General features: G+C 33.0%; 1 protein-coding gene across 1 annotated transcript in view; it reads left to right on the top strand.

The window, feature by feature from the left end:
* LOC114338670 (facilitated trehalose transporter Tret1-like) overlaps window positions 1–15,092 on the top strand; it is a 76,499-nt gene extending 61,407 nt beyond the window's left edge. Inside the window, exon 2 of the mRNA XM_028289274.2 lies at window positions 13,492–15,092. Within this exon, the coding sequence (XP_028145075.1) occupies window positions 13,492–14,873 (1,382 nt within the window). The 3' untranslated portion in view covers window positions 14,874–15,092. The remainder of the gene's footprint in view (window positions 1–13,491) is intronic.
* The last annotated feature ends 11,658 nt before the right edge of the window (window positions 15,093–26,750 follow it).

The raw sequence follows: 26,750 nt of genomic DNA, 5'->3' as shown, positions 1-26,750 counted from the left end.
TGTCATAACAAATTGTCAGTCCTATTACTTATTATCTATTATCTACTTAAACATTTAAGTTGAGATTGTATTGATAGATTGTAATAAAAGGATGGACAATGAAAAAAATTCCTTATTTTACTATTTGGTTCTTTAAAACCATTGATGCATCTTTTCATTGAAATTTATGTTCATTTAGTCTTGAACTTTCACCCAAGTACAGATTGTCACATTTACATGGTAGTTTATCAAAACAATTCTTTTATCTTTTTGTTTACTATTTGGTTTGCTTCTTGATAAAATAGATTTCATTATGTTGATTGTTTTAAGTGTTGTAAAGCAAGGTTGTATTTGTTCTCTATCCTTTTGAGTATTTCTGATAAGCCTTAAATAAATAACAATGGTAGTCATGTTCTTTTTGTAGTGCTTCTGGTACTTATTTCAGGATCATATTTTGTTTTGTTAGTTCGTTTCTTCTATTGTGTTAAAATTTTAAATTTAAGTAATTGGTTATTATAATTTTACGGGATTTTACTAGCAATGAACAAATGGACAGAAATATAGTTAAAATATGATAACTACTTGTTTACATTCTTCAAGGAATGACGCTTGTTGACATTGTATTTCCTAAATATAAAAATTTATTACTGATTAAATAAATTAAACAAATATTTAACAAGAAAGTACATGCTCAAAAAAATATTATTGTAATGCGATTATTCATAAATAGATTATCATATTGTTCAACTAAATTTAAAAATTGTTGAGTAGGCCTTTCGTAGCACGAAAATCATGATAGTATATGTTACCGGCCAAACCCGATTTCACGACAAACTAGTTTGGCCTAGGCCAAACTAGTTTGTCCTAAGCGCATTAGGATAAACTAGTATGGCCTATGCCAAACTAGTTTGTCCTATCTAGCGTAGGCCAAACTCGTTTATCCTGATATAAATAAACACACTTCAGGCCAAACTAGTTTATCCTGAAGTGTATGCTTTTATATCAGGATAAACTAGTTTAGCCTAGTCTAAACCAATTTAATCTAGTCAAAAGTACATAATTGATTACAGACTGGTTGCTGATTTAAACGTAATTTTAGAAGACACTATTAAGAGTTGTAAGACTTTTAAGTATTTAGGGTAAATGATAAACCGAGGTAGCACTCCCATTTTAAAAAAAAATATATTGATTTTTTAAACGTAACTTTTTTATTTTTTATCCTAGAAAGTTTGTTAAAAAATAATTTGGTAGGTTTTAATAAGATGTATAAGAATATTAATATGATATCCTTTTAAAGTCCTCAGTCGAAAAAAAGGGTGACTTTGAAAGGGTTGGCAAAGGTGGTTTTTGCATGTTATTACAAGTTTCAATTGTCAATAGCTCACTCAATTTTTGACGTAGAAGAAATTTTCGCACACCATCTTCTTGGAAATTAAAGAATCTAAAATTTTATTTTTAAATATTATTTCGTATCTCTGATGCTAATCTTTCTATTCTGAAGAAAACGGCATTTTTTACCAAACTACAAAAATTCGTTATTCGCTTTTAACGTCATTTTTTTTAACTAATCACTATAACCCGATCAAACATCTAGAACATATTAATAATACCTAAATAAAGAAGACCAAATAAGGTCAATAATTAATTTTAATTAAGGTGGTAAGTAGGGAGAAGTTTCCGATCATTTTTCGCTAAAAAAAATAGGGACTGACATTCTTTTTGTTATAAGTCACTTAATTTTTCAGCTAGAGACTATTTTTTTATTCCCACATTTTTAAATACTTTAAATTAGTTTGAACAAGTTATCCTCGAAAATGCATAGTTTTCCCGTGTTTTGACTTTGAAACTACAATATTTAGCATTTGACAAAGAATAGCTAACATATAATAAAGTATAGCTCAATTACTATTGGTTTTAAAGAAAATAAAAAAAAAACGGTTTTGTTTATTTTTTCAGAAGGTACATTTTTGTTAAGCAAAGTTGTTTTGATAAAACGAAAGCTTTTTGAGTTATTAGCAGAAAACTTGTTAAAAATATTGATTTTTTCGATCTAAAACTAACACTTTCGATAGCGAATAAATCGAAAACTATTAATTTTATCAAAAAAATGTATAGACCGTTTTTTGCTTAGATTGAATGTTTTTACCATTTTTTGCGTTCAAAATAAAATAAAAAATTTCCACCCCCAAGATGGGGTGGTAACCACCCCCATGGTAAAAGCGCCTTTCGGCCTCCTTCAGATTTTGATCCTTGGACTATCCACTACTTATTTTCAAATTGTCAAGCAAATCGATCACTTCCGTTAAAATTGCGAGGTTTTTGTCCTATTTTAAGCTTCATTACTTGGACTATACATATCTATATAAATGATACGTTTAACTTACATATGGAGATACTATCAGTTTTGCTAAAGATAGTTCTGTATATATTATGAAGACTATCTGAAATAAATTAAAAAATAGCTAGAATTTAATTTTTCTCTAATAGTAGATTTCTTAAGTAAACTTTTGGCGATAAATATATCAAAAACCAAACTCTGACCTGTAACTAGTCGCATTAGAAATTTACTAAAATTCAAAAATTTTGCGATACCATCCAGTAATAGTATAGAAATTTTAGCAATTTCCAGTGTAAAGTATTTAGGTAGATAAATGCCACCTTCAGTGGATCTTTCACGTGAAAAAATTCATTATTATTAAACTAATAGCAGTTATGATAACCAAATTCAAAATTTGCAAAAGGATCTTAACATAGGTCACCTCAAGATTATATGGTATGGGCTGGTATACGGTCTTATTTTATGTGCAATATGAGTATAACAAATAATCATATTCAAAGATTAGAAGTGACGCAAAGATGGATTCTAAAAATAATATTTAACAAAAACTATTTGTATTCGTTTGATCTTCTTTACGAAGAATAAAATTTATTCGATATTAGACAACTCTATTATGACTCATTAATTCATTCTCAATTTACAAACAAACACCAACAAGTTACTATTGCTCACTCATATTCAACAGGATACAGATTACGAAAGATCGCAACCAGTGCCACAAATTTATAAGACATCAGGACAGCGCCGTCACACATCTAGGTCCCAGACTATTTAATAAATTCTCAGTGGAACTAAAAACCTTGAATTAATTTGGATTATTTAAAAAGAAACTAAAATAATATATTTCAAGCAACCGACTTACATGTGTTTTATGGATTTTATCGTTTTATCGAAAAGGCCTTTGACCGGATCACCCATGACAAACTGATGGGTGTCTCGCAACAGGTGGGATTTGATGACGATAACTGGGATATAATTAGAGAAATAAGAATACGCATTGAAAAAGCCAGAGTCGCGATCTATAAACTGAAGAAAATTCTTATTAATAGATTTATCACGTTAAACCTAAGCGAAAGGCCACACGGGCGATAATTTACGGCACCGTAAGAGCAGTAAACCTGACGAGGCATTGGTTGACTAACTCCTATTCATCTACAATATTGGTAAGTCAACCAATGCCTCGTCAGGTTTACTGCTCTTACAGCGTCGTAAATTATCGCCCGTGTGGCCTTTTGCTTAAAATCAGATTCAGACGCCGCTACATATTCTCCATATTGCTATATAGTCTAGTAAAATAAAATTACACTACATGTAAATCAAAATGTAAATTCGTACAGGTTGAAACAAATTTTATATCAAAGTTTAGGTGGGTACAAAAGATATTTTCAAGAAAGTATCCAAATCCTACAAGGGGATCATTGTTTAAATAATTAAAAAAGGGTCATTTTTGCAAAAAAAAATTACTTTTTTAACTGCTGAGGTCATTAAATTACTAATGAAGGTCTATAGGATTGTTTTCTATAAATTTGAAGGGTAAATCTTTCACATAAGTCTTACTAAATTAAATTTGACCCCCTATTTATTTAAATAATTATACATAAACTTTAAAAACAAATTAGCAAAAAATTATTTTTAGCGTTTTAAATAAGCACTATAAAATATCTTGTTATACAGGATAAGTTGTGCTATATTATCAGTATTAAGCAAAAAAAATTGGTCGAAAAATATTTAATATTTTTTGAGATATTGAATTTGTTTATTAAATGTTACTATATTTTCAATTGCAAAAACGCGGTTGTTGCCAAAGAAATATTCACCTGTATTAAATCTTATTATTTTTATTTTTATGCATATTTTCGATAAACGTATTGATAAATTCAAATTTCAATTAAACTGCCCCCTAAAATTGCATTTGAAAATAATCCAAATTTGTTTATAATTTTTTTTTTTTTAATAACGTCGCGGTTATTAAATATTTTAAAATGCCGTTTCGATAATTGGGTTCCTGGGAATTTTTCACTAATTAACAAATTTTTTTGTCTTTTTTTCTTCTTCTTTTTTTTTCTTGGCATTGCATTACTACAGGCCCTTTTTGGGTTAAGTTTCATTAAGAATGTCGAATCTCTAAGTTGTAGATTCGAGACCTAAAAATATCAAGATTGGCCTAAAATCACTTAAATAAAATGTGGCTACTTACTGAGTTACAGGGTGTTTTATTTAAAAATTAAAAAATTATTTTTACCAAGTACTTTCAAACTAATTGACGTATCCTTATCATACTTTACAGAAAGTGTGAGTACTATACAGTCTACTAAATTGTGATAAACAAAAGTTTCTAGCTACCACCAGAGGCGTACGACAGGGGCCAGTTAATGGTTGACCCTTCCCAAATTCTACGCCACTGAGGGAATTACTATTTTTAGCGAAATTTTTCGATTCTCCAATACTTTCTATGTAAATAATATACTCTTTACTGGTAATGATTAAGTCATTAGTTTTCGAGATATTGGACGTTAAAAATGAAACGGCATAGTTATTTTGATTCATTCATTCGTTCAATTTAAACTTCCAATATCTCTCAAACTGATGACTTTATCAATACCAATAAAGTTACTTACATACAAAGTATTGGAGAATCGAAAAATTTCGCTACAATAGTAATTTACTCAGTGGCGTAGAATTTGGGAAGGGTCAATCATTCACTATCCCCTGTCGTACGCCTCTGGCACTAGCTAGAAACGTTTATTAATCACAATTTAATAGGGTGTATAATAGCCACACTTTCTGTCAAGTATGATAAGGATACGTCAAATAGTTTTAAAGTACTTGGTAACAATAATTTTTAAATTTTTAAATAAAACACCCTGTAACTCAGTAAGTAGCATTTTATTTAAAAGATTTTAGTTCAATCTTAATATTTTTAGGTCTAGAATCTACAACTCAGAGATTCGACATTCTTAATAAAATTTAACCCTAAAAGGGCCCGTAGTAATATAACTCCAAGAAGAAAAAGAAGAAGAAAAAACGACAAAAAAATTTTGTTAAGTAGTAAAAAAATCCCAGGAACCCAATGATCGAAACGGCATTTCAAAATACTTAATCCCCGCGACGTTATTAAAAAAACAAATTATAAACAAATTTGAATAATTTTCAAATGCCATTTTAGGGGAGAGTTTAACTGAAATTTGAATTTATCAATACATTTATCGGAAATATACATAAAAGTAAAAATAATAAAATCTTAAGCAGGTGAATATTTCTCTGGCAACAACCACGTTTTTGCAATTGAAAATATAGTAACATTTAAAAAACAAATTCAATATCTCAAAAATATTAAATATTTTTCGACCAATTTTTTTTTTTTTGGTTAATACTGGTAACATAGCGCAACTTAGTCTGTAAAATAAGATATTTTATAGTGCTTATTTAAAACGCTAAAAATAATTTTTTGCAAATTTGTTTTTTGAGTTTTATATATAATTATTTAAATAAATAGGGGGTCAAATTTAATTTAGTAAGTCTTATGAGAAAGATTTACTCTTCAACTTTGCAGAAAAAAATCCTATAGACCTTCATTGGTAATTGAATGACCTCAGCAGTTAAAAAAGTAATTTTTTTGCAAAATTGACCCCTTTTTAATTATTTAAACAATGATCCCCTTGTATGATTTGGATACTTTCTTGAAAATATCTTTTGTACCCACCTAAACTTTGATATAAAATTTGTTTTAACCTGTACGAATTTACATATTGACTTTTTTTTATTTTATTAGGCTAATATGGCATGGTATCCTTAGAGATACATTAATGAAAAAATTGGAAACGTACATTTTATGAATATTCTATTGTGCGTAAAGACAGGATAGATGGTACGACGGATGTCCATATTCTTGTAAAAAATAATATTAAATTCAAAGAAGTATTTATTAATAATATAGCAGATGGTATGCAAATCTGTGCAGCAGAAATTTTTGTTTCTAAAAATCTATCCATTACTTGTGTTTCTGTATATTGTCCTCCAAATATCTCAATTACTGTGCACAATCTTTCCAATCTTTTTAATAACATAAATGGTACATCAATATTTGGACGAGATTTTAATGCGCACCACGATCTATGGGGCTCATATAAAATCAATAAATCTGGAAAAAATATGGTAAATGCATTAAATCAAAATAATCTGGTAATTTTAAATAATGGGTCACCTACAAAAATATCTCGGTCGGGTCAAAACTCTTCTGTCGATTTATCACTAGTATCTCCGGACATCGCTCATAAAACTAACTGAAGGGTGGTAACAGATACGCTTGGATCGGATCATTTTTTCATTCTTATGGAACTCAATATATTGAGAGAATAGTTTAGTAACACAATACAACCAAAAACTAAATGAAACAATAGAAAAGCTAACTGGATGGAATACGAACGAACTTGCATTTTATTTTTCAGTAATAAACCGCAACTATACTAAATTTACAATCAAAATGCAATAGAAATAAACAAACCAAGACACGTTTAATGCTACTAGGAGCACTACCGAATCATAATTTACAATGTATAAACTTTGGAAATCATGATTTGGGATTTATAATGTATATGTACATTGTAAATTACGATTGGGGAGTGCTCCTAGTAGCATTTAAGGTGACTTAGTTTGTTTATTTCTATTGCATCTTGATTTTAAATTTAGTATAATAAATGTAAATTATAAATATAAATATTTATGGAAGGCATTGAATATGCCGCTGCATGTTCAATCTCAATCAATAAGCCTTTTAAAAAAGCTAAACTGCCACCCCCGCCTTGGTGGGGTAGTGACTGTGATAAAGTCATTTTTTATAGAAAAGAAGCATTCAAAAATATATCAACAACAGTAATATGGAAAATTATATACATGTTAAAGAAAAAATGGCAGCAGCAAAAAGAGTTTTTAAAGAACAAGGCTAAGGAGTACTGGGTTAACTACTGCGCTAAACTTAACAAAAATACTCCGTCTAAGGAAATATGGCAACAGGCAAAAATATACAAAGAATTTCTTCACCTGTTCACTTTTCGCTAAATGTACTAACTATGAATGGATAGACACATTTTTGCAAAATATCACCTCATGTTCAGCAGATCAGGAAGTAAAGAATTTAGTAGCTAATGCAGATGTTCAAAATGATATATTGAATTATCATTTGAAATTTACGGAACTACAATTTGCATTAAAAAAAAAACAAGAATACAGCTCTAAGTATGGACCAAGTTACATACGATATGATATGGAATTTACCAACTGTCGGTAAATTATTTCTTTTAGAAATTTTTAATTATATTTGGTGATACAACGCAGTCATTGAGGAATGGAAACATGTTGTAGTTGTACCAATCCCCAAATCACAGAAAAATCTCAACCTTGCAGAATCTTATCGGCTCATTTCCTTATTATCCTGTGTCATGAAAACTTTTGAACGGATTATTAAGCACCGGTTAGAATTTCATTTGACTAGCACTGCTTTTTTTCCTTTGGAACAATTTGGTTTTAAAAAAAGGTTTAGTACTATTGACGCAGTATCTTATTTAACAACAGGCATTCAGTTATGTTTTTCAAATAACTGTTACCTACTTAGGTGCTGCATTTCTTGATGTAAAAGGTGCCTACGATGCAATTAGTATCATTATGTATGTTAAGAGAAAAATTACTTCAGGCAGATGTTCCTCCAAGAGTGTGTAATGTTTTGTGTAATCTTCACACACAAAGAAAAGTTTATGTAAGGTCGAATAACAGTTCTATAATAGGTCCCAGACGATTATCCACACGTTTACCACAAGGTTCTGTTATCTCTCCCCTTTTGTTTAATATTTTTACAAAATAAATATTCGATGGAAATAATAATTATAATATTATAGAGTACGCTGATGGTTTTGTCATTTACAACACTAATAAAAATTAGAAGCAGGTATAACTGAGCCCACGTCACATATACAGCTAACTACTTTGAAATTTGAATCGTTAGGTTTTTCCTTTACCCCTCAAAAATCTGTTACCATCTTTACAAGACATAATCTTCCCGATATTGATAATATTAATGTAAGTGGCACACTATACCCAGTATCAAATACGGTAACTTATCTTGAAGTTATTCTTGACAAGAAGCTTAGCTGGAAACCATTTATACAAAATATCGAATCCAAGTGGTAGCGGGTAGGTACCCCTCTATGATCCCGATAGAGAGCAGACTTACTTCAGGGATTTAGCGCCCCTGCCCACGCGAGCTCCTGGTTTTTTCCTCCATTTCCTATTTAGAGGTAACCAGGCCCCAACCTCCGTATTATCCTATCCAAACCCCAAATTCCTTCCCTAATATCCCCTCCCACCCACCAACCCGTCTGGCCAGCGTGGTGGGTTATGGCCAAAACCTCCACAAATCAAAAATGTCGGTTTCAACAGATATACGGAAGATACCCCAGGTGGGTAGGAAGTTTATTCCACAGTCCCACACCGAAATAACGGTCTGCCTCGAGGATTCTGGGGGAGGCAAGTCGACATTGAAAAAGAAGAACAACAAACAACTCCATATAGCAACTTACAACATCCGTTCCATGGCAAAAGACGAAAAACTCTACGAACTAGAAGAGGAATTAGGGAATATGAATTGGGATATAATGGGACTATCAGAAGTTAAAAGAAGAGGTGAAGGGTATGTAGACTTACACTCAGGCAACAGGCTCTATTATAAAGGCAATGAAGACTATACATACGGTGGAGTAGGTTTCTTAATCAACAAGAAGAGAAAATCACAAATTCAAATAATTGACAGCATCTCAGACAGGGTTACATACATGATTTTAAAACTAAATCCAAAAACCAAATTAAAGATTGTGCAAGTTTATGCTCCAACTGAAAAGGCAACTGATGAAGAAATAAATACTTTTTACGAAGATCTTAAAAAAGCTATAGACACCAACAGAGAATCCAAAATAATAATAATGGGAGATTTTAACGCCAAAATTGGAAGTAAGATTGAAGACTCTGAAAGCAAGATTGGAAATTTTGGATTCGGCACAAGAAACACAAGGGGAGAAAAACTTATGGAATTTCTGGAACAAGAAAACATGTATATTATGAATACCTTCTACAAAAAGAAACCTAACAGAAAGTGGACATGGGTTGCACCTAACGGAACCACCAAAAATGAAATAGACTATTTTCTCTCAAACAACAAAAGAATATTCGAAGACGTAACAACAATAAACAACGTAACAACGGGTAGTGACCATCGTATAGTTAGAGCAAAAATAAATATTAACATGAAAGAAGAGAGGAAAAGATTATTTAAAAAAACAACGCGAATAGATGCCTTTAAAGTAAAAACAAATGAAGAGCAATTCCGAGAGGTCTTAGCGGATAAGTTCAAATATGATCCTTCACATAATCAAGATGAAATTGACGAAATTAACAAAAACATCAATAAGAACCTTCTCGAAGCCGGACTACAGGTCGCAAAGAAAACAAGTACTAAAGAAGACAAAATAAGCAACGAAACTAAACAACTAATGACGGAAAGACGACAACTACTAACGCAAAACAAACGCCATACTCAAGAATACATAGAACTTAATAAAACAATTAGAAAAGAACTAAAACGCGACTTAAAAAATGGAACGAGAACATAATAGAGCGAGTCATTGAAAACAACAGAGGCTTAAAATGTCTAAGACCCGCATTGGGTGTTCAAAAAATCATTAAAATTAAAGACGCCAATAGTAAGGAAGAGAAGGACAAATATAAAATAACAAAAATAGTCGAAGACTTCTACAAAAGCTTGTACAGCTCGCAAAGCCAGCCTAATGAATCAACAAAGGAGAACGTCAAAAGAAAAATAAAAAACGTGGGATCAGAAGTACTACCAAATATAAAGGGATTCGAAATAGAAAGAGCTTTAAAAGAACTAAAAAATAATAAAGCTCCAGGACAGGACGGTATAATTGCCGAGCTCTTGAAAACAAGCAAGACAGTAACAATCCCTATACTAACAGAGCTATTTAATAAATGTCTCCATAATAGCAAGATCCCTAAAGACTGGAACGAAAGTCTAGTAATACTTTTACACAAAAAAGGGGACAAATGTGACCTACAGAATTATAGACCGATATCGTTGCTCAGTCAAGTATACAAACTATTCATGAGAATTATTAACAACCGGTTGACCTACAAAATGGACAATTACCAACCAGTGGAACAGGCTGGCTTCCGCAAAGGATATAGTACATCAGATCATCTGCTGACAATGAGAACATTGATAGAGAAGGCAAATGAATACCAACTACCCGTATTTCTTGCCTTCGTAGACTATGAAAAGGCGTTTGATAGTATCGAGATGTGGGCCATAGAACAAGCTATTAATAATTGTAGAATAGATTCGAGATATAGACAACTAATACATAATATATATGAAAATGCAACTATGATAGTACAACTAGACGAAAATACAAATCCCATCCCTATTAAGAGAGGCGTGAGACAAGGAGACGTAATATCGCCAAAGCTTTTCAACCTAGCACTAGAGGACGTCTTCAAAACGACAAATTGGTCAACCTATGGCATTAACGTTAATGGCAAGAAGCTAAATCACCTCAGATTCGCTGACGACATTGTGATTATAGCGAGCTCATTCGAGGAACTGCAAATTATGATAGAGGAACTCGCAGGCAGCTCCCAATACGTCGGTCTAAAAATGAACATGAAGAAATGACAAACACAGATGACCCCAGACGCATAACTATAAATGGCAGTGAGATAGAAAAAGTCCAGGAATATATCTACCTAGGCCAATTCCTGAAACTTGACAAAGAAAACCAAAGTGCGGAAATTAATAGGAGAGCAAGACTAGCATGGGCAGGATTTGGAAAACTTGGTTGGATACTTAAGAACCGCAAAATACCTCAATATTTGAGGACCAAAGTGTTCAACCAGTGCATCCTTCCTATCATGACATATGGGTGTCAAACCTGGACCCTAACCAAGGCAAATATGAATAAACTAGCTACAACAGAAAGAGCTATGGAAAGAGCAATGTTAGGTATACGACTGTCAGATAAAAAGTGGAGCGACTGGGTAAGATCAAAAACAAAAGTCGAGGACATAACAACAAAAGTTGCCAAACTTAAATGGAGCTTTGCAGGCCACACTGTTAGACAAAAAGACCAACGTTGGAATGCCACGATACAACATTGGAGACCTTACCAAAGTAAACGACCGAGAGGAAGACCACAGATGAGATGGGTTGATGATATTAAAAGAGTAGCCGGAACGAATTGGAAATATGTTGCTCAGGATAGAGACCGATGGAAGGAGTTGGGAGAGGCCTATGTCCAAACGTGGACGATAGAAGGCTAAGAAGAAGAAGAAGATCGAATCCAAATGTTTCAAAGGTATAATTTTTTTAAAATTCGTAAGAAGGACTTGGCGCGGAGCAGATCCACAATCGTGTTTAACTTTCTACAAAGCCTTTATTAAGCCATCCTGGATTACGGATGAACGTTGTATGGATCAGCCAGTCCTTACACCCTAAAACGATTGAAAATAATTCAAAATACTTCCCTAAGACTCTGTTTGGGTGCAATATGTTCAACGCCTCTGGAACCACTTCGGATTGAAACACTAGAACCACCATTATTTTTGCGGAGAGAATGGTTGTCAGAAAAATTTATTATCAAGTTTTCTTTTAAATACCCTACTCTGTTACATAAAATAACTGTATTAAATAACCACAATTTAACAAACAAATATTTGTCAAAAAAACCTTCTCCTCCATTATGTATGGCTTTTAGAAATACAAGTCCTCACAATACTGCTTTAAAAAGACCTATTTCAGTCGATAAATCTGAATTATTTGATATGTTGGAACCAACAGAAATTAATATTCCTGTACACCATGAAAATTTGTTGATAAGTAAAAATACTTTAAGTGCTTGCATAGCAAATCTGCCAGATTTTCTGGAAATATATACCGACACATCAAAACAAAATGACGGTACGGGGTGTGCATTCTATATACCATCAACAAACGTTCAAGAAAAATTCAAACTAAATAACAGTGCTTCCATTTTTTCTGCAGAAGCGATTGGTATTATAAAGCCTGCGAGTATATCGAAAAAAGCAAGTTAAAAAATACTTATTTTGAGTGACTCCTTATCGGTTCTTAAATGCATCGCTAACCCAATTAATGTGGTGGCTACTGATTTATATCCTTTTAATAGAGAGTTAAAATTAAAAATTCATAAATTAAGAAAAAGTCAATACGAATTAAAATTCACTTGGGTAAAAGATCGTATAGGACTTCGTGGAAATGAAGTTGTAGATTCCTTAGCCAAAGAAAGCATCACAACTGGACAGTAGGTATATGGAAAATAATTTAGGAGCTCAAGAATATTTAACGATATCTAAAAGTAATTTTAAGGAAACATGGGAAATGCATTGGAAAAAATATTGCTGCAATTGCCTCACACGATACACACTGTTACATTCAAGTATTCCGACAGTGTTGTGGCAACAAGAGTATGATTTTACAAGGAATGATATTGTGACCATTTGTGGGCTTAAATTCGGACATGCAAGCTTTCCTCAACATTTATATAGAATCGGTGTAGTCAATACCGGACTTTGTGAAACCTGCAATGTGGTGAGCGACTTAGATCACATTTTTTATGCTTGCAGTAGATTTGAAATACAAAGACAGGAATTTATTAATAGTTTATTACTGCAAAACTTATAACGACCCCCTGTCAATCTACTCCATTTACTATCATTAAATATAATGTATCAGGTATACAAAATTATTCTTAAGTTTATTAAAATGTGTAACATAAAACTTTAGTGTAAGTGTTAAGCTCGTTACCTCTGTTATATCGCCAAATGCCCTTTCTGTCTGTGGGTCACCTTGAATGGCCCCTAGGTGCGAAAAATAATCCTAGTTCCTCTCCTCATCGTAATTCTTCATTTAATGTCCAGAATAATAGTGTAGTTAGTTTAGTTAAAATAGGTTACACATTTCCTACTGGCTAAATGGGCACTTGAGCCCAAAGGCCAAAAAAAAACTGACACTTGAAACCAATATATTTTATTCATTCATTTATAGTATACTTTTAGATACTGTTTAATAATAACTAAATATTTGTAATTATTTTTAGGTACTCTTTTTGCAATTTCCGATGGAATGACTTACGGATGGACTGCCCCTATTATTCCATACCTCATAAGTCCAGAGAGTCACATTAAAACTACAAAGTTTGAAGCAGAGTGGTTAGAGTCCTGTTTAATGATCGGCTCTTTTCTAGGATTACCAATCACCATTTATCTGGTTGATAAAATAGGAAGGAAAAAATCTTTATTACTTGCTGCAGTATTGTCACTTATTTCATGGATAATAATAGCTTTTGCCGGAAATATGGTGCTTTTATTTGTAGCTCGATTTATTTTTGGTGTGACGGCGAATACATCTTTTGTAGCAGCTCCAATATATGTTGCAGAAATCGCTGATCACAAGATACGAGGATTTTTGTCCAGTATTATTTATTTAAATATGCTTTTCGGACTCATATTAGTTTATAGTGTTGGTCCCTATCTACCCTTTTTTGTTGCACCATTAATAGGTGTCACTGTTTTATTTATCGAGCTATTGGTTTTTCCTTTTATGCCGGAGACACCATATTATTTGTTACATACCAATCAAAAAGATGAAGGTAAAAAGTCATTGGAGTTTTTTAGGCCAGGAAGGAACATAGATCGAGAGTTGGCAGACATAACTAAAGCTGTAGCACGTCAAACTACAGAACAAGGAAGATTACTTGATCTATTTTCAGTAAAAGCAAATCGAAAAGCGATTACGATTATGGCAATTTTGGATGCCGGGCAACATTTGTGTGCTATAAGTGTTATATTAATGAATTTACATGTGATTTTAGAAGCTGCTGGGTCTATTTATATAAATTCATCTACAGCAGCAATAATTTTTGCTTTTTTCATGTTTGTGGCTGCATACGTATCCTCACTACAAGTTGACAAATACGGAAGAAGACGTCTTTTAATTGTATCTCTCTTGACAACAGCTCTTTGTTTAGGCGCACTAGCGATATACTTTCATTTAAAGCTTTTGGGATACGATGTGACAGGTGCCAGTTGGCTTCCTATTGTAGCTGTAATGTTATATGCTCTATGCTTTAAAGTGGGAATGGGAATTGTACCAATTGTATTGACCGCTGAGATATTCTCTACAAAAATGAAAGCTATGGGAATGGCCATTTCTGATTTAATGTATGTAACCGGATCTATTGTCAGTCTACAGATTTACCAGTGGTTAACTCATTCGTATGGATTACACATACCGTTTTATTTATTTACTATTTGTAGTATTGTTATATGTATATTTACTTATGTATATATTCCCGAGACAAAAGGCAAGACTTTGGAAGAAATTCAGTATTTGTTAAAAGATGAACCAATGCCTCCTCACAAAAGTGACTCATTGGTTAATTTGATTTCTAATGGTTCCAAATCTTATAGCACATTTTAAATATTTATATAATTTTCTTTAAATGAGTGATGATAGTGTATATATGATTGTGATATTGTGTCAAAAATAATCTTCATCTACGTAAAAAATGTTGCTTGTAATTTTCATAGTGTTATAACATTTTGTATAAGTTACCATTTTTGTGTGAGAATCCATTATAACCCCTAATTGAAATTTTATTTAATGTGTAATTTGTAATATATTTTTTTATTTATTTTACCAGTCTTTTTTTAAATTTTTCTCCTTTCTTTATGTGTCAATTTTGATAGTTTTTACAATTAACCACATTTTCAAAATCATGAATATCGAAACTTGCTGCCTCACACATTCAAGACACGGCATTTGAATCTCACTAAACTCGAATAGGGGATCTGTGATCTAAATGACGTTTCTTATTATTGCATTGTCAAAAAATTCGTGGGATATTCTGGTTAGGATATCTTCATGGGTATCCCGGTGGAATAGCCCACTAGAATATCCCTCTAGATATTTGCCTGTTGCAAATTGACAGTACCACCCTATAATGTAGATATTTGGGTGGTATATTCGTTTGGATACCCCACACCGTATACCATTAATATTTCTTACTGTTGCAAGTTGACTGTTTCACTATATAACATGGATACTTTGGCGGGATATCCCTTTGGACATCCCATATCGCATACCAATGTTGAATCTACAAATTTAGCACTAAATATAGACATTTGGCATAAACGGTATGGTCATTTGAATTATGGTCCTATTTTAAAAATTAAACATTTAAATATAATTAATGGTTAACCAAACCAAAGATTGATAAAATTTGTGATGTTTGTGTACAATCGAAACAAAAATGTTTTCCATATAATTCAAAAATACCTAGAAGTACTAAAGTTCTTGAATTAGTTCATACAGATGTAATGGATATTGTATGTATATCAAAACGTTTGTTAATAATTTTTCTAGGTTTGCCATGGTATATACTTTAAGAAGTAAGGACGAAGTTTACAATTGTTTTAAAGATTATACAGCGAAAGTGACATCATTATTTTGTAATAAACCTATTTCAAAATTAAAATGTGACAATGGACATGAGTATTGTTCTAATGCGATTTTAAAGTTTTGCTCTGAAAAGAGAATTCAAATATCTCACACTCCACCCTACACTTCTCAAATGAGTGGAGTTCAAGAACGAATGAATCAAACGTTAATGCATAAAGCAATAAACAAATGTTTTTGGGAAGATGCAGTTCTCATGGTAGCATATATAAAAAACAGAACCCAATCTTGCTTAATACAGGATAAAAGTCCTTCTGAATTGTGGTTTGGTAAAAACCAAATATCTCTAATATGCGAATTTTTGGGTGCATAGCATATGCCAGAGTATCAGATGCCTTGAGGAAGAAACTTGATAACAAAGGAGTAATATGCAGACTTATTGGTTATACTGAGAATGGTTATAAGTTACGGCAAGACGAATAAAACAAGTTAATTCACAGTAGAAATGTAGTATTTGATGAAAATAATTTTATGAATAAAAAAGAAAAAGGTCTGAGGAGAAACAAAGAAAAAGAAGATCAAAAAAATTATGACATACAAGATAATCAAGTCGACTAAAGAGAAATACAAACTGAAGTTGGAGGTAAAGAAAGGAAGTTTGACAGTGAAGTAAAAACGAAGAAGATAATAAAAAGGATAATGAAGGATTGTCTTCTGGAAGTACTCAAAATGGCAGACAACAAAGAGTAAGAAAATTACCTAGAGAATATGACATTTATGAATTAGACGCAGCAAAGGATGATAAAGAGTTGGATATAAGTTGTTTGGCACTACTCAGTAAACTAACAAATTCACCGAAATCCTACTCAGAAGCAAAAGAAAGTTCAGAATGGAGTTCATGGAAACAGGCAATTGAAGATGAGTTGGAAGCACTGAAAAATAATAATACTTGGGAATTAGTTGAAAAGACATAATATAATTAAAAGGCAATTAGTAATAGATTAGGTTTTCGATTAAAGGAAAATGATGTTGGTGAGCTTGTCTACAAAGCCCGATTAGTTGAACGGGGCTTTGACCAAAGTAATTTTAATGATTTTTACAAATACACCCTCTTGTAGCAAAGTTGTCTACATTAAGAATAATATTGTCTATCTGTAATCACTACAATCTACTATTGTTGCAAGTAAATGTGTAAAATGCTTTCCTGAATCGTTCTCTAAAAAAAACCTTTACGAAAATACATGCGGGTCGTAAAGTTTCAAAAAAGGATCAAAATAAAGTGTGCTTATTGAATGGGGCAATCTATGGTCTCAAGCAATCCCAAAAGGCATGGAACGAAAAATTTAATGAATTTAAAAATGAAACGTTCACAACGTTTAATGAAACGTTCAAAAACAGACTACTGTTTATATAGTTTTATTAATAAAGGTATAATATGTTACTTACTTCTTGATGTAGATGACATTCTGATGGCATGTAATATATTTTTGAATCATTTGAAAAAAAATTGTGTGAATCTTTTAAAATGAACAAAATAAGCAGTCAATTTAACTTTTTGGGAATAAGAATTAATAGACATTTTGAAAACAGGATCATAACTCTTGACCAAATACCTGCAATTGAAAATCTTGCTAAGCGATATACGTTATGTTGCAGACAGGAAAAAAACACCGATTGAAAAGAATTTGAGCTTACTGAGAAATTCTGATTGTAATCTTAATACTAATTTACCATACAAAGAACTACTGTTAGGTAGTCTTATGTACATAATAATGGGTACATACTAGACCCGATATTTGTTTCAGCATTAGATATTTTGGGAGATTTCAAGATAGTGCTACTAAGAACATTTTAAGCATGTGTAAGAGTACTGAAATATTTGAAATCTAGTATTAATAAATTTTAAGTTGCACTTTTATCATTTAGAAGATCTTTCTTCTTTTGAGTTAGTTGGTTACACTGATGCTGATTGGGTTAATGACTTAAGTGATAGCAAATCCATTAGTGGATATTGTTTTAAACTTTTTAATAATCTAATTTCAAAGTAACAAAATAATAAATATTGGTACTTATTATTCTTATTCTAAAAATTATTCGTATTCCGATTAACTGACGTTGTAGTTAAAATTGAATAAGTTCAATTAATTCCAATAAAGATCAATCAGTTATTCATAACCAAGTGTTAAATAAATTTGTTTGGACTGAGCATTTACTACTGACAATCAAGTTAATAAACACTCTGGCAGATATCATTAAGAGACTGGGGACAAGGTTTTTTCACATAAGCGTATGTGTCTAGAATATCGTAAACTCCTTGAAGGAACACTAAAAAAAATCCACGAGGAAAATAAAATTCCTGTAGCTGGCTGTATACCATAAATCACAAAAAAATTACTGGATTCTTTATAAAAGGTATATTTCAAAGACACTAATAAGGGTTACATCATATTAACAAAACGTTTTCGCATTAAAAAATCAATCATCAGTGTTAAAAGTCCTAAAATAATATGTAGGTACTACTTAATTAATTAAGGAAAAAAGTTTTAAAATGTTAACTAAGGTTAAAAATTGCCGGAGGTTATACTTACATGCGTGAGCCACCAAAATGTTATGGGTAAAAGCCCTTTAAATGTTAAAAATTATTAAATGGTACTGCATATTATTGTTAATAATGATATTAGATGTTGCAAATATTCCTGGATATTACCCAGGGTAACACAGGACTCTGACCCACGTGGATGTAATGTGAACGGGAAATGAACCTCACATATTGAGAGTTGAATGTCAACTAAAGGTAAAGGAAGTTTAGAAGTATATCAAAGACAAGCTGTCAATGTAAGGTTATGAACTGTTGTATTGTTACTTCTGCCAAAGAATATAAAGTTTATATTGATATTGAAAATAAAACAGTATTAAATATCCATATATTGGGGTTAAAAATTATTCGAACCTTAATGTAAAAAACTGTGAAATATACAATGATTAAATAGATGGAAAGAAAGACATGATATTTAGGTTACAGGTAGTTATGAAGTCAACATTACTTGTAGTTATTAGGAGCATAATGTGGAAACAATATACTTAGAATTGAGGCGCTCAGATGCTCAGAGCAACAGTGGTCTAACCCCAAACACGAAGTGTTCAGATAAATGCAATCTTTGCATTCGTATTTCCATTACGCTCATGGGATGACGCAACAAATTATGTAGCCCCATTTAGCTAAATATAGAGGTAGGTTATGTAGACCCTTCTTAATCACAAGATTTAATGTTCCTGCTTTTATTGATATATTTATCTAAAAATGCTCAATTGTTGGGTTAAGCCACTGTTGCTCTGAGCGCCTCAATTATTATTAATGCCTTTTACGTTGAAACGACTAGAACATCAAAATTTGTTTAATGTGTACATTGTTCATAAATCTACAATTCTAAGACATTGATTAGAGTGTGAGTGTTTTGGTGATTGATAATTTGATCTAATTTAAGTGCAAGTGAACTCAACAAAAAAAAATTATTTGTTATGTGTGAATTAGAATGAGACTAAAACCACTTGATTGGACTGAGAACCCAATTGATTCAACTTCAAATTATCTGAAAATAAATGGGTGAAAAAAGAAAAAGGGTGAAGGATCAGGGTGGTCGGGTGTGAAGAAAATCAATAACGTAGAAGCAGTGGCGGTTTCTCCATAAGTGCACATGTGCACGTGAACCCCCAAAATTATTTTCACACCAACATTCATATATATGTAATATTAAATTTATCATTCTATAAATAACATTTTAATCTAACTATACAGTAATTGAAATTCGAAATAACAGATCCAAGAAGTTTATAAGTACCTATCTAATAGGTAATATTTAATTATTTTTATTCTATTTCAAAGGAGAAAGTTCACGGATGCGAGGCCTTAGACAGAACCCCGCATTCACCGCTCTCACAGTGGTTCATATCCCAATGACTTTTCATACGACTCACCACCCACCCCGCTACCCGCTATAGCCCACAAGTTTAGATGGCCACAGGATCACAAGTTGGATGTGATCTTATGGCATGATCTTTGGTGTTTTCAACGTGCACGGCACACGTATGTTTAAATTTTGCTTTCGTGAAGTTCGAATTTCGGAACTATATTAAAAATGGAAGGATTTGTGGACATAAATGTTAGCGTGGAATATTTAAAATCAATTAAATTTTCTTCATTATATTTAGAAGAAAAATTAAAAATGCCGAAACCAAATTTGTTAATTAAGAATGTACCAAAGTGAAAACGTCGGGATTATAAATGATTATTTAAAATGGATATTTGTGTAAAAACTTACAAATTGTGTAGGTGTGAAGCACATATTTGGAGAAGAGGAAGCATAATGAATAAAATAGAAGATACGATTTTAACTATCCAGTTGGAATTCCAGATTGGAATTCTCCAATTATGTACTTGTTACGATGCCAGTGACAACTGCAGAAACAGAACGATGTCTCTCTGCATTGAAACGTATCGAAACTTTCCTTAGAATAGCTATGGGCCAGGATCGATTCACTGCACTCGCAATGTTTTCAATAAAAAAAAAATGATTCAAGAAATTCCAAATTTTACTGAATTTGTTTGTGAACAATTTACCAAAAAAATAACAGGCGACTGACTTTCGTTACAAAACTTGCTTGTAACATTTAAACACTAAATTATAATTTTAAGTCAATAAAATACATTATTTATTGTAATTTTTAATAAGGTCCTTTGATATTTAAAATTTGAAGACACTCAAAAACCTTTACCTACGGAAATAGGGTCTCAAGGTCTTTTTATATGTAACATTATGTGTGCACCCCCAATATTTTACACCAGGCGCCGCCACTGCGTAGAAGATATAATGGATTTTTTAACGTTGAAAAATATCTGGATCCCTAGAAACAATATCTACCTATGTGTGTTTTGTACGATACTAAGTTATTGATTAAGAATGAGGAGTGAAGTATATAAAGGGAGAAGTAGGGATGGGAAAAACCTACCGGTTTTAACCTAAAAGCAGTTTTTTTACTTCGCAATAACCGGTTTTACCGGTTGTTTTTTTGTCCCGGTTATAACCGATTTTTTATTTTTAAAGTAAAAACCGGTTATTAGGTTTTTACGGTGATTAGGATTAGGTTAGGTATTATTTTGGATCCCAATTATAATTATTATTCTCAAGTAATTATTCCAAACAGCACCATAATTCAAATTTTATTTTATAAATACAGAAGCAAAGTGCAAACTGACATCAGCCAGAAACAATTAAGCTTTATTATAATATTTCCTTGAAAAGGTATTTGTAATCATAATATTTACATAAAAAGTGATCTGGTTGAAGTAGACGCAAACATAATCTATTTTTCACACTTGGCTCTTGACATTGAAAGTGGGTGAATGACTTTTTCTGATTACCAAAAATAATGTTCTGACTATGAATATCGAATTACCGATTACGAATACGAATCTCCAAGGATTTCCCTACGTTTTCAAAACGATACACCCATACAGGAAGTATTAAATGAGTTAAAATGTACCTATTATACAAATATGCAAACGTGTTAAAAGAAAGACATGATCATTTTTTTTGATGGTAGCAAAAATAAAAGATAAATTGCATTATCAAATTTATTTTTAAGTAAAATATTTATGTTGATATTATTTTTTTTAATCCCATTTGAAAGAGTCTGGGAAATGAAATGGTTGGGTTAAATTGTATATTATGGATTACATACTTATTTATATTATTATATTATGTATTTATTTAATAATAATCAATAAATATATAATAATAATAAACTAATAAATAAATATAATAATTAATAGAATAAAATGGTTTTAATAAAAATTATGTTTTATTTACATTGATATTGATGTTCTTTCGATAGTACAAATTTTGATCATATTGATATCGAGTATCGAGTCGGGTGGAGTATCGCAAACTAAAGTGCATTGTAAATGTAACATTGTCACCTATTGGATTAAAAAACCGAAAACCGGTTTTTGAAAAAACCGGCTTTTTGGCCGGTTATAACCGCCAGCTTAAACCGGAAGCAAAAAAAACCGGTATAACCGAAAACCGGTGTTTTGTCAAAAACCGCCATCCCTAGGGAGAAGGTGGATGACAAAGTATATTGTGATGTTGGACCATGAATGATGGACAGTGTGTTCTGTTGCGATTGTTATGAGTGAAACGTTGTCTTATCTATAAGCTATCATATGGATAAAAGAAGAGGAGGCCAGATGGATTGAAGATCAATTCTTAGAATTGTGGTGGTGTGCCGAGAGTACTGTAGAAGTGAAATAATAAGAATGCGGAAAGATGAAATCTGAATAAGATAATATGCTTGTAAGCTATGTGTGAGAAATAGGATGTTGCTTATCGAAAATTTGTATTGGAATAGAAAAGTAGATGATAGTCATTGATGATGAAGCAAAGAAGATGAGAGGATGTAGATTATATGGGTTATGAAAAAAGTTGACGATATAGAGGTTGGAAATCTCGATTAAAAGACACATGGCGGTTAACACAATTGGGACTTCTTTGACTTTCTTTAACTATTTCTAAGTCCTCATACAGGTACAATTTCAGGAAGTTTTTTTGAGGAACATTATGTAACAGTGAGACATCTTCTGAGATGTTGAGAGTATGTTGGTTTGTAAGAGATGTTGTGAGAAAGTTGAAGTGAACAAAAAAAATTTGGCTGTATTTTTTTACTTTAATAGCTGATTTTTTTTTATTCTCGATTTATTGTTTGTGTTGAAACCAAATCTGATCTTAGTTATTTGTTTCATCCAGAGTTTCTGAGCAACTTGCTTGTATAATAAATCGATTTTTAAATACAGCACCTAGGGACTTACAGTTTTCTGCATTATGTTCAGGATGATGTGAGGAAAAAGTTTACTATTCAAAAATGGATGGAAATTCATAAATGCACTTAAGTGCATAAAGTGAACCCAAAAGTGCATGAACATGTCAAAATCAGTATACTAAGGACAACCAAATTTTGTTATTCGGGCGTTTTTTGGGGTCACTGAACACAAATACGCCATCAAGACTGACCCCCGGAACACCTGGTGCCCAAGCTCGCTGCTAAGACAGGTCATCTTCTGGAGTTTTGAGGGTTTTCAGCATTAAATTGATGCAAATGGATAACTCGTGGGGGGTTTATGAGGTCGCTAAACACGAACATACCATCAGAATAGACACCCGGAGTACCTGGTGACCAATATCACTGCAAGGGACGTCATCTTCTAAAGTTTCGAGAGTTTTCGGCATGTAATTATTGCAAATGGATTACAATATGGTTTTTGAAGTCGCTAAATACGAATATCTAGCCAGAAGCGACCGACGGTGCACCTGGTACCCAGTGCCACTGCAAGGGAAATCATATTCTGAAGTTTCGAGGGTTTTCGGCATTTAATTGACGAAAATAGATTACTGGAGGGTTTTTCAGGTTGCTTAATACGATTATGCCATCAGAACCGACTCCCGGAACACCAGGTGCCCAAAGACATTGCAAGGGACGTCTTATTCTAGAGTTTCGAGAGTCTTTGGTACTACATTGATGCAAATGGATTACTCATAACTGTTTGGGGTTGCTGAATGCGAATACGCCATCATATCTGACCAAGGGAGCACCTGGTGCCTAAGGCAGGTCATCTTCTGGAGATTCAAAAGTTTTCGGTACTGAATTCATGCAAACGGAATATTCTTGAGTTTTTCGGGATTATAAACATTAATGTGCTATCAGACACGACCTACGGAGCACATTGTGCCTAAGTTACGTTATCTTCTGAAGTTTCGAGAGTTTTCGGCATTAAATTGATGCAAACGGATTACTTATAGGATTTTGGGGTTTCTAAACACGAATACGCCATAGGAACAGACACCTGGGTACCTGGTGCCTAAGACATATCATCTTATGGAGTTTAGAGAAATGCAATACTAAATGAATGCACACTCTTAATGAGTACTCTTAGGTGTGGTTTCCTGAGTTGCTGAGTAGAATTATGACGTGTATGAAATTCTGTGGATTTTCTGGTATCCTGGGCTGATACAAATAAAAAGGAATATAATAATTAATACTCTTTAATTAATACTCTTAGGCACCACGTGCACCACGTGCTCCAGTCTCTATTCTGATGGGGTATTTGTATTCAGCATCACCAAAAACCTATGAGTAATCCATTTGCATCAATGTAGTACCGAAGACACTCAAAACTTCAGAAGATGACACCTTTGCAGTGATCCTGGGCGCTAGGTGCACCGAAGGTCGGTTCTGATAACATATTCTTATGTAGCGACCTCAAAAACCGTATAGTAATCCAATTGCATAAGTTAAATACCAATAACCCTGGAAACTCCAGAAGATAACATCCTTTGCAGTGACCCTGGGCACCACGTGCTCCGGGGGTCTCTTTTGACGGTACATTCCTGTTTAGCGATCTCAAAATTCCTCTACTTATCCATTTGCACAAATTTAATGCCGAAAACCCCCGAAACTCCAAAAGATGACGTACCTTAGTAGTGACCCTGGCCACCAGGAACTCTGGAAATAAATTCTGGTGGCATATTCATGTTTAGCGAACTAAAATATCCATAAGTAATCCATTTGCATCAATTTAATGTCAAAAACCATCGAAACTCCAGAAGATAACGTTCCTTGCAGTGATTTTGGGCACCAGCTGATCCGGGGGGTTGATTCTGATGGCGTATTCATGTTCAGTGACCCCAAAAGCCCCCCGAGTAACAAAATTTGGTTCTTAGTATACTGATTTTAACATGTTTTTGCACTTTTGGATGTATTTTATGCACTTTAAAGTGCCACCAATTTTTATACATTTCCACCCATTTTTGAATAGTAGACTTTAGGCACCACGTTCTCCCGTCTATATTCTGATGAGGTATTCGTATCAGCATCACCAGAAACCTATGAGTAATCCGTTGCATCAATGTACTACCGAAGACCCTCAAAACTTCAGAAGATGACGCCCCTTGCAGTGACCATGGGCGCCAGGTGCACCGAGGGTCGGTTCTGATAACATATTCGTGTGTAGCGGCTTCAGAAACCCTCTAGTAATGCATTTGCATAGATTAAATACCAATAACCCTCGAAACTCCAGAATGTAACATCCTTTGCAGTGACCCTGGGCATCAGGTGCTCCGGGGGTCTGTTTTGATGGCATATTCGTGTTTAGCGATCTCAAAATTCCTCTATCCATTTGCACAAATTTAATGCCGAAAACCCCGAAACTCAAAAAGATGATGTACCTTAGTAGTAACCCTGGCCACCAGAGACTCTGGAAGTCAATTCTGGTGGCATATTTATGATTAGCGAACTTAAATATCCATGAGTAATCCGTTTGCATCAATTTAATGCCGAAAACCATCGAATCTCCGGAAGATAACGTTCCTTGCAGTGATCTTGGGCATCAGCTGATCCGGGGGGTCAGTTCTGATGGCGTATCTATTCGTGTTTAATGGCCCCAAAAACTCCCCGAGTGACAAAATTTGGTTCTTAGTATACTGATTTTAACATGTTTATGCACTATTGGATGTATTTTATGCACTTTAACATCCATTTTGATCCATTTCCATTCATTTTTTAATAGTAGACTTTTTTCCTGACGTCATCCTGTCCATAATGCAAAAAACGGCAAGTCTCTAGGTGCTGCATTTAAAAATCGATTTATTTTGAGCTAAATTCCCTCGTTAGGTAGGTATATGCTAAAATTTATAAAATGCTATGTTAAATTACAATCATGGTTTTTATTTACAGTAGGTTACATGAAATAATAGTTAAGTTTAATAATGATATAGTATAATGATAATGTTTGCATTTAACACCAAACTTGTTCATCAGACACGGAATATCTGAGCAGTACACTAAATCACTTTCTCGTTCAAAAAAATATCAAAAACTGCTGCTCTTCCTATTATACACCTATATGCTGATTCAAACTGCCAACAATTTCTTTTCGTTTAGTCTAGACCTCAATTTAATTTAATTTTCTCTTGTTACCCAAGATTCCTAACCTAGTCATTAAACTCTATCTGCGTTAACAGTTTAGGCTCTATATTTTCTGTAGTACATTGTAACTCTTCATCAGCTTGACTAGGCGTAGCGAAGACTTGCGAACTTTTCCATAAATACTTGTATAATAACAGAAAGTTCCTTCTTCGAACAGATTACGCTGCTCTAAAATGGCTCATACAATTCCGTAATCCAGAGGGCCAGATGGTAAGATAGTTAGAATGATTAGAAGAATATTTTTTTATATATGTAACCCCTCATAGATTTTGCAATCTGCCGGAAGGACAATAAACGTTTACTTTGACAACTGTGAGATTAACATGTGGAGTATCACTCCAGTGAGTGATCTCCTTTAAAGAACTAGCTAAATTTAAAGTTAGTGTTTTTTGACAATGAGAGTACTTAATGGTGTCTATATGTCCTTAGAAGCTAAAACTTATCTGAGTCCTGTAGACAGGTCGGCAGGCAGCAGGCGTCCAAGTCTACGCACTTCGTTGACATCTGGCACGTTTAGGCGGACAAGAATATGATTACGAGATCGAACACAAGGCTGGAAAAGTTTATTCAAATGTTGACGCTCTTTCGCGATGACCATGCAGTGCAAATTGTGATCACTATGCTAAATTAGAGGAACGATTTTGCCCTGTGAGACGAACCAACTTCATTAATGATGAATGTCAGCTACAACAGTTACAAGATGTCCATGCAGATGATCCATATATAAAAAGAGTATGAGATTTGATGCGCCAAGGTAAGAGACCTTCTTGGGAAGACATTAGTGCATGTAGTTCAGAAGTAAAGGTCTACCGGAGCCAATGGAATTGCCTGATACTAAATGATCTTCTGTACAGAATCTTT

Source organism: Diabrotica virgifera, chromosome 6 (genome assembly GCF_917563875.1).
Source record: "Diabrotica virgifera virgifera chromosome 6, PGI_DIABVI_V3a".
Lineage (NCBI taxonomy): Eukaryota > Metazoa > Arthropoda > Insecta > Coleoptera > Chrysomelidae > Diabrotica > Diabrotica virgifera.
The sequence above is the reverse complement of the archived record's forward strand: the minus strand, read 5'-3'. Positions and strand labels throughout refer to the sequence as shown.